Here is a 9,760-nt window from a genome sequence, read left to right on the forward strand (position 1 = left end):
TCTCTCCAATGACCACCATGCGCCATCAAAAAAATGTTAATCACCTTTATTTTGTTTGATAAACAAAAAGTCGTAAGACTAGCTTTAATGACCACTGTCATCCTGACCACGACTGACACGCGTGTGGTCGAAGGGATTTGATGGTTTACCAGAATAGGGTGTTTTTTTATTTTGTTTTTGTTATAAGTGCACAAGCCAAGTCTGACTCGCACATCCTTGGGCCAGTGTGAGATAGAAAAGTCTCTGGTTGGTGTAAGCGTCTGATGTGTCTGGAGGACTAGACTTTTAAAAAACCGGAGGAGGTTTCCTTGCTTCATTGCAGTCCCGCCTGGGCGCAGGTGAACTCCGCGTGCGTCAGTTTGCCTCGTCCTTTGACGCTTCATCGAAGTTCTCCACCAGATCTGCAGAACAATAGAACACACATTGTGCATCGACCCGTTTGAAGAAAACTAAATGATATTGAATGCACTCAGCGGAATTAATGTGTCCAAGGAGGCAATACTATACAACGTGGATCTTCTTTATTTAAATAAATGACAGAAATTAGGAGATTTTTTTCAAATGTGTGTGTCGACGCACAAAATCAATTTAACGATCAGATTGTTTACACATCTAATGGTTCATACCTGGGACATCGTCATCCTCTTCCTCAATGTCCTCAACCTTTGGAGCCTTGCTGTCGAGAGCTGAGATCAAATGTACAAATAGAAACGAGTTAAACACATTATCGCTTTGGCTATTGTCCCAAGACTAAAATATGTTCTTTAAGAATATGCCTGATGATATTTTGCTTCTTTGCTCGTGTTAACAAATGAAGACATTTAAAAAAAAATTATTATACTAAAACATTTTCCATGTCAACAAAGGCTGTTATAACCTATTCCTCTGTGACATACAGGATTGTCTCAGAAAATTAGAATATTGTGATGAAGTTCTTTATTTTCTGTAATGCAATTAAAAAAACATATGTCTTCCATTCTGTATACATTACACATCAACTGAAATATTGCTAGCCTTTATTTGCTGATTATGGAGAAAATATCTCTAAATATTAGAATATCATGAAAAGTATACTAGTAGGGTATTAAACAAATCACTTGAATTGTCTAATTAACACCTGCAAGTGACAAACACTCAGCTGTTATAAATTTTTTTTTTGGTCTGAGGAAATATTAAAATTTTATGAGGATTTTAGAGTTTTCATTAAAAGAATAAAAGGCTTGCAATATTTCAGTTGATTGAAAATAAAGAACTTTATCACAATATTCTAATTTTCTGAGACAGTCCTGTAGACCTCCATTGTTTTAAAACAATTAAAAGTCAGTGAGCCATCTTTCCATATTGCTTCATTATCATGAACACGGGAACTTTCTTTTCAGTTGATCCCACATTCTCCATCATGCTGCTGTAAACACTCAGTCGAGCAGCACATGTACATCAACCCACCGCTGAAAATTGTCCCCAACGAATACACCACCTACTGCGAGTAAAATGTGCATACAAACCTACAGCGCTCTATTTTAGGACATTATTTCTGCACTTTAAAAAAAAAGGAAACTATGTAAATGTGAAGCGTTTTTAAACATTTGTCCTCAGTGGGAAAGAATGAGCTTATAGCTGGAAAAAGAAAAAAAAGTAAAAGCATGAGGAGCAAATGCGCAAGGAAGGAGGGTTTCCATGATATCTGAACAGGTGACACAATAACTAACAGTCGGCCACTGACTGCTCACTACATGTTTAAACGAGTCCTTAGCCTTTCCACAGTATCACATGCTCCTCTCCATCACACACATTTTTTAAATCTTGACTTGCATTAGATTATTTCTATATTTAAATTGCTTCAGAGCTTTATTATGCCAAGCAACAATGGGGATGACATCCTAAACCACGAAGGAGGTGTTGCAAGAACTTTCCCAGGAATTAAATGATAAATAATTGTAGTTACTGCTGAAAAACAGTCAATAATGCCCAACAACTAACCATGCCACTGAGATCTCTATTTTATATTTCCAAGCGCCTTTGTGTACTTTTGATGTGCCTTGTTATGTTTTGTATAAATAACAAATAAACAAAATCCAACTGTGCCGTCAGCTTCAGATGCCTCAACTCACACAGGAAGTGACTACTCTTTAACTAAACCACGCGTTGTTTTTTTACAGCGACTGTAAGAGGCCTGAGGTCAGAGGTCAGCGGCGGGCACACCCACCTTGCCGAGGGAACTGCTCCGCCAGTTTGCGCAGGCTGCTGAGGCTGTCTGCTCCCAGCTGACTGAGGATGCCGGGAAGCATCTCCGTCAGCTGCTTGGTCTCGGCGTGGCCCGTGATGGCGAAGGTGTTGGCGGACAGAGAGGCCTGAACTTTGGGGTTGTTGAAGTGGATCACAGTCCCGTCGTCCTTGATCATGTTCACCTCCGAAGACAAAGACCAATCCGTTTTTAAGAACGGTGAAATGCTGCGGTGTCATGATCTCAGAAGAGGCTCAATGCCGAGTAGACGTATGGCAATAATAAAGCAGGCTGGTCTGCGTGGTCATGAACGCATCCCCTGAATGTAAGATCCTGTTCAGATTCCTTATAAAAGAAGATCTGGGAACATTTACCTCCTCAATTCCAGCGATATTGTTGACAGCCAACTTCTTGAGTGAACTCTGAAGCTTCTTGTCATCAGCTGTCGCCGTTCTGTGGACCACCTTCTTCTTCCTGCGTGCAGATCCCTAAAACCAGAGGAGACACGAGACTCCTAAATCACCGCCACATGAAGCTAGCTATGATTTAGAGGAATGACATCATCAGAAGAAAAGGAAGAGGCAGTCGGGGCCACAGAGCCGTGGGTTGTTGAACTATGGTATTTCATACAAAACGCTTCATTCAAAGTGTATGACTCAAACAAGTTGTAGCGTGATTCTGTTCAATATCTGTTGGAACTTGTTTTTTTTTTATATGCGCATTTGCAAGAGTTTAAAAACTCTGATCTTTTATATAAATATATATATGCACACAAATACAAACATATACTATATACATGTTTAAATGAATATATATTGTTTTGATTAACATCCCTTTTATGTTGTTAACCCTTGTGTTGCCTTCGGGTCATTTTGACCCGATTCAATATTTAACCCTCCTGTCGCCTTCGGGTCAATTTGACCCGATTCAATGTTTAATGTCGGTGTTCTTTCGGGAGTCAACAAACAAACATAAAGTACCTCACACTTAAACTTGGAAAACAATATTAATTCTAATAATTTTCTGGAGATTTTAATAGCTGGGGTCATATTGACCTCAAGGGTAAAATATGTTAGTAAATATAAAGGTAACAGGAGGGTTAAACATTGAATCGGGTCATATTGACCCGAAGGCGACAGGAGGGTGAAACATTGAATCGGGTCAAATTGACCCGAAGGCAACACAAGGGTTAAATGGTCTCTGTTGGAAAAAACAATGTGATGGTCTCACTATGGCCCTATTGTCTTACAATTTCTTGTCACATGTGTGATGATAGCAATATATTGTCAATAAGCTAATAATGACTTATTGGTCAAGTTGACATCTCTTTTTTTGCCAACATCTATCGTTTGTTACCTCCAAAAGCTGTTTTTTATTGTGGTACTCTCAATGTAACTCCATAATTTCTTGTCAAATATATTATTTTAATTGATACGAGTTTGCTGTAATCATCTGGAAGGAGGGATCTAGGGACACTAAAGAAATGCATCATAATGCGACCATAACATAGTAATAAGCGCTGCACATAGTTTATTATCACTTCATCTCTTAGTAAATACCAAATTCAGCAATTCATTTGAATAAAAGCTAGAATACAGATGTTTAAATAAGAGCAACTAAAGCAGAATACATACACCACTGTTTATTATAAGTTTTGCTTATGGCCTAATTTATTTTAAAAATCGAAAAAAACTCAGACCTTACACCTCCCCAATCAAAACAATACACCACTTCCTGGTTGTCATCTCACCTTTCCCCCTATCCGGACCTGGGCTTGAAGTTTTGCCAGTTTTTCCTGATTCATGTTCTCACCTACAGCAATAAAATAAATTGATGATAATGTTGAAAACAAACACATGTCATGTGTAAGCAGCTGAACAACTTGCATGCTAGCTGCAACACGAGCTAATCATAAAGAGTCCAGTTCCTAAAGAATACAGTGCAACAAAATTATATTATATATATTTTAAAAAACAAACATTTAAAGAGACGTGACAATGATAGCACGCTATCGCAATAATAACTCCAAGATAGCGGCTCCAAGTTGTCAGTATGCCCAGTGTAAATGTGTGTGCGTGTGCATGTGAATGTGCGCGTGCACGTGTGAGTGTGTGTGTGTGCGTGTGTGTGTTTGGTTCGCAGCTGCAGACATGAAAACACAACACGGGGCCTCCAGACTGATCACAGCGTGTCACGGCTCGGCTCGGTCCGACAGCTCCGGTCCGGCCACACACCAACAAGCACGCGCTGCGCGAGCACCGCGCGGTACACACAAATCAACACGTATGATCCCAAACCTGGTCAAATATCCACACAGGCATGCGGTGGCGAAAGATGGAGGCTATGAGGAAGAGATTACGTCACACAACAGACGGTTTTTTCTTCTTCTTCATCTTCTGTGTTTCCGACCAGTTCGAAAGATCTGAGCGTCGTGCTGCCACCTACAGGACAGTTTATGTATCACATTAGCAAACGCTGAGACATGAAAGATGTCTGAACACGTCAAACTTTGCCTTTTCACAAACCATTAATAATTACAATATTTCATTAAGGTACATACATATGGAAAAGTTCATAGAAACAAAGAAGACTATCATCTGAATTAATAATTGATTGTTCAGTTGTTTCTTATAATCAACAATCTTGTTTGTTTAAAACATTGTTTTTAATATATGCATTTAATGGATGCCTTCAACAAAATAAATAAAAGAGAAAACAAATCAGATGATTCTTCTTTTTATTATGAAATATTAAAGTGGTTTTGAACGTTGAATCCTTTAAATATAATGTGTGTTATTATTTCTGACTATTTGTTTTCCATTTGTGTGTCTGCCTATTATAATTCACCTCACACTATATGTGTTCTATTCTCTGCTGCAATATTCATTGTAATATTCAATTTCGTGATAATTGTACTGTAATTACTGTAAAGAATGGCTCTCAAAGATGTGTGAGCAGTGTGCCATCTGCAAGTGAAATCAAATTACAAAAAACTCCCAGAGAAACAGAAACTGTAATTAGCAAGAACTGTGTCAAGACATAACAGCTGGAAAATTAACTAATCAGATAATATGTCCTCCTCATGACATGATGACATTATAAGGAATATAATTCAACAGACTTTAATGGTTATCATTTATAATAATTAACTCTGAAAATGTCGATAATGATCTTAGTGGCACAATCTGGACAATGCAATCCCTCCCGACACAAATTACCCTGACCTTCACCCATCACAACAAAACACTTTGCTTTGTTTTTCCATTTTCACCTTTATTACACATTTCAGCCCATGAAATAAAAAGCTTTAGAGAGAGAGAGAGAGAGAGAATATGCAGCTACACAGTACACGCACAAGCAGAACACTCACCGACGGGCCCTGCTCTATCGAATAGATGCTACAATTTATTAAAAGTGTATGTTATTAAGTCCTTCTGTAGACTGGATCAAAATCGGTCATGAGTTCAGTTAGTTGTACATTCTGCTGCAGACATGTGTGTTCTACACTCTACATGTGTTCACATTATAATCCAGAGAAATGTTGAGATCTCACATTGTCCAGAAGCTGATTGATTAGATCGTAATCGTACATCAGCATGTGGATACTGCAACAGCGGTAACAAAATAAAGACAACGAGAATCAAACGCTTAGTACAAATCCTTAGATGAGTCCAAGGGCACGAGCTGGAGCTGCCAAATGAAAATCTCCTCAGCATTAAGAGCAAAGAGTCCCATGACTGAACCAACCCGACTGCAATATTTTATGAGCATTGTTAACGTTTTAAACTGAATTTGTTCAGAGTCGCCGACATGTAAAACAGAGGTGAAAGTTCAAATGGAAATCCACTCATTTAAATGAATATTTGTTAAGTCACTATCACTGAAGGAGGTAACACAATGGTGGCTTATATGGCCCACTCTTGAAAGTATTGAAACATATATCATTGTAATACAGTTTTTCTCCATATGCTCTCAAAATATGCACACAATTCTTAAAATTCAAAGCCCATGCATGCACCAAAAAAACAAAACACAAAACGGCTAAACTCTGAGCACAACTCCATTGTTTTCACTCAAACACATTGTAACTCATCCAGCACTGACATCTCAAGGAATGCCACTTTAAGAGCGGAAAGTTGACCCCACATTAAACAACAGAGCAAACAACTACCAGATCACGGAGACCATGAGAGCATGACAACGAATGCTATCGTTTGTGTGCAGTAACTTTGATTGTCCGTCTCCCCCAACACAGTTCTGCACATCTTCACAGCTTCTTCCTGTTTCGCTCCCATGGTGACGTCATACCACAACATGGGACCAGGGCTCAGGCGATGGCCTTGATCGCAGTGTCCGGTAATTTACCGAGGAGCCGGCAGTCAGTCGGACCAAAGCCCGAGTTGCTGGTCTCCAAGGAGCTGCGGAGCACGCTGCGCTGCCAGCGCTGCAGGAAGTAAGACTTTGGGCCGCAGCAGCCGTGGAGCAACGTGAACATTTTCCTCAGAACCGCCTTCCTCAGCAGGATGTAGACCCAGGGGTCCAGGATCTGGTTCCACGTGGCCATACGCACCACCATCAGGAGATTGAAGGTCGCCGGCTCCTCTTTGGCTCTGGTGCTCAGCACGATGACACGGATCTGGTGGAGTGGCCATGGAATAATGAAGAGGGACCAACCAAAAAAATATTTGAATAGCTGCATAATAACTCGACGAATAAACAATCAACTTATATAATATAACTCTCTACTACTTTGTTGAAGAACTATATTCATAATATTTCACTAAAACATCTCTCTCGAGTGCCATAATGCTTTACTATTTTATAATTGATATTCACTTATTCAGTGATACACAAGAGAGCCTGTCACGCAGTAAATATGTTTTTTTTAAACTCATCTTCCACCAATGAGTCAATACACACTCTGATTCTAACAAATAGTAACTAAATAAAAACGATTTGGTTATTTGCTTTGGTCCACTGTTACTGTGAGAATAACATGTTTTTTTCAATAACCCAAATGAAATGTCAGCGCACTTCTTGTGCCATATTGCCAGATACAGATCCCATTAGACGTGTGATAAATGTGTCTCTGTAACTGCAGTGGAAGAGGAGCGTGGCATGTTCTGATCTCATGGTGTCGAACACAGTGCAGCAGCACAACAACAAGTAGGCAGAGAACAAGTTTGTAGAGCGGGGATTAGAATTCATGTCATTTTCTACGAGACAAAGGGGATATTTTAAAAGGACAATTAAATCATTTGAATGTCACGAACGATTCTCTGAGAGCTTCAGCCTCAGCGCCAGATAACGAGCTGGGCGGACAGACTGACGAGCCTGAAAAAAAACGTCCTTTCTGGATCCGTCTTCTCATCACACATCACAGATTATAAAGGTTTACTTTCTCATTTTAAAACCCCATTTCACTGCCTCTGACAGTCACTTTGGAGTTACGCCGACTAAGACGCGCTTTTAACATCAGAAACGTGATGTGAGAATGTCAATCAATCTAATAGATTAATTGTGATGAATCAGAATAATAGTCCGGATTAATAACAGTTTCAACTCGTTCTCGTGCGACACGCCCCATTCTTACCAGTAAGGGACCCCAGCACACGCAGGACACCAACATGATACCCAGCAGCTGACAGATCATCTCTATGTGGTAGGACGTGCCTCTACAGTGATGCTTGCGCCGCAGTCTGGAGCGCAGGAGAGCGCAGCTTGTCATCGCATTGCACACGATGGAGAGCAGGAGGGCCATCAGCCCCAGCATCGAGAAGAGCAGTGGGAGGAGCACATCCAGCCAGTCTTTCGGTCCCTCCATATGGAAGAAGCACCAGCTCCTGGAGCTCTGAACCTCGTAGGGCCTCCACAGCAGCACGGGCAGCACGGCCACCAGGGCGGCGAGCAGCCAGGTGAGTCCCAGCAGCCGCTTCATGTGGTAGGACGCCAACGCCGTGGAGTGGAAGATGGGCCTGGTGACTCCGATGCAGCGCTCCACCGCCATGGCGCTTCCCAGGAACAAGGGGCTCAGGCCGAAGAACACCATGCACGCCCCGAAGACGCCGCACACGATGCGGTGGGGGTCAAACGTCTCCCACTTCTTGTGGAAGCTGTAGACGAAGATCACCAGGGAGCCGTTGATGAGGTGACCCAGCAGGTCGGTGACCACCAGGCTGCTGGCGAACAGCAGGAAGGACGCCTTGGACTTGATGCGGATGCGGTTGTAGGATTTGACGAGGATGAAGAGCGCCAGGCTGTTGGAGAAGATGCCCACGGTCATGGAGACGGCGGAGGCGGTGATGGACGGCTCCTTCTGGCTGCCGTTGCAGCTGTTGTTGCTCGGTCTGACCTCTGACCTGCAACCTGCTTCTGAGCTCCCATTGGCTGACATGGTGGACATGAAATCTGAAGCAGAGGATAAATAGTGGAATGGACATACGATTTATTTATTTTTACCAACATTTTTGGGAATTAAACTTCAGTTGCTGAACAAATAAATGTGTATATTTAGTTTGGTGAGAAATCTATTCAACCATAACGGATAGTTTCTCTGACTCTGTAACAGCTGTACAGCTCAAGTGCATTTTTAGGTGTGACTATAGGGACAGTGAAAGTCCTGGAATACAAATCTTAATATGAAAAATGTCCCACATCTTTAGAAGATAATAACTTTTTATTCATTATCCTGATTAAAATCGTTAATTTCTTACCTCCGGTGTGGTCTTCTCTCACTCCGCCGTCACTGTGTGATCAGCCCGGCTGGAAATGCCATCGGTGTGAAGCGGCTCTCCTCGATCCTCCCGTGGAGGCTGCGGTCCGCGCAACTTGTTCTGTCAGCACTCCGCTGGAAGTCAGAGGAGGCGGACGCGCTTCAGTCTGCGAGGTGCCACTTCAACCTCAAACCCACCGCGGCGGCTGCACACATCAGTCGCATCCAGCAAAAAAAAAGAAAAAAGAAAAAAAACTCCACAAAAAACACACAAAAGAACTGTGTACAGTTTTGTTTTCTCAAAGAAACATAGGCATAGAAACAACTAAATAAACGGTTGGCAAAATACGCAATTAATTAGTATAATTACGCATGACATTTAGAAGTATACGTGCTTGTAGGAAATGGATCATAAAGTCCCTATTTTCCTGAGTGCTGCAACATTTCTGTATTTTTGCGTTGATCTGTGGACATTGTATCAATTTCTGCTTTTAATTGAATTTTTTGGGGAGGTTCTCCATGAGTTCACATCTCAACAACAACTTTCTGCGTCTGCATGAGTCACTGGTTACTGACGTCTTATAGGTGCTTTATTCTTTGACAAAAAAAAGATTGACAGGTGTTTTCTTTTTCCAAAAATGATATATCCTTTATACCTTAAAAAAAAGAATAAGAAAGAAAAGAATAAGAAAAGACATGTATTATCACTTTGCTTGTATGTTAACCTAAGGTTTATTAATTTAATAAATGTTCATCAATTTCATCCATGCATGCATGTGTTGTATCACCTTTTTTTTAAATAAAAATATTTACATAAAATATAT

At 41.0% G+C, this 9,760-nt stretch overlaps 2 protein-coding genes across 2 annotated transcripts; both read right to left on the minus strand.

The window, feature by feature from the left end:
• Nucleotides 1–31: 31 nt before the first annotated feature.
• On the minus strand, nt 32–4,606 carry btf3l4 (basic transcription factor 3-like 4). The gene is made up of 6 exons (XM_056414353.1): nt 4,522–4,606; nt 3,975–4,036; nt 2,599–2,712; nt 2,207–2,408; nt 627–686; nt 32–401 (listed from the first exon to the last, which is right to left on the minus strand). Exons 2-6 carry the CDS (start codon nt 4,026–4,028, stop codon nt 355–357), a joined length of 477 nt encoding a protein of 158 aa, XP_056270328.1. The 5' UTR covers nt 4,029–4,036; nt 4,522–4,606; the 3' UTR covers nt 32–354.
• A 1,945-nt stretch (nt 4,607–6,551) lies between these two features.
• ptgfr (prostaglandin F receptor (FP)) lies at nt 6,552–8,618 on the minus strand. Its single transcript, XM_056413942.1, has 2 exons — nt 7,818–8,618; nt 6,552–6,860 (listed from the first exon to the last, which is right to left on the minus strand). Exons 1-2 carry the CDS (start codon nt 8,616–8,618, stop codon nt 6,552–6,554), a joined length of 1,110 nt encoding a protein of 369 aa, XP_056269917.1.
• Nucleotides 8,619–9,760: the final 1,142 nt, after the last annotated feature.

The sequence above is a fragment of the Pseudoliparis swirei genome, chromosome 5 (genome assembly GCF_029220125.1).
Source record: "Pseudoliparis swirei isolate HS2019 ecotype Mariana Trench chromosome 5, NWPU_hadal_v1, whole genome shotgun sequence".
Classification (NCBI taxonomy): domain Eukaryota; kingdom Metazoa; phylum Chordata; class Actinopteri; order Perciformes; family Liparidae; genus Pseudoliparis; species Pseudoliparis swirei.

Coding starts and splice junctions, on each gene's coding strand:
- btf3l4 (XM_056414353.1), bottom strand. CDS start 4,028: ATGAATCAGGAAAAACTGGCAAAACTTCAAGCCCAGGTCCGGATAGGG. Junction 2,713..3,974: donor AGGTCCGGATAGGGGGAAAG/GTGAGATGACAA, acceptor CTCTGGTTTTAG/GGATCTGCACGCAGGAAGAA. Junction 687..2,206: donor GGAGCAGTTCCCTCGGCAAG/GTGGGTGTGCCC, acceptor ATTTGATCTCAG/CTCTCGACAGCAAGGCTCCA.
- ptgfr (XM_056413942.1), bottom strand. CDS start 8,618: ATGTCAGCCAATGGGAGCTCAGAAGCAGGTTGCAGGTCAGAGGTCAGA. Junction 6,861..7,817: donor TGTGCTGGGGTCCCTTACTG/GTAAGAATGGGG, acceptor CCACTCCACCAG/ATCCGTGTCATCGTGCTGAG.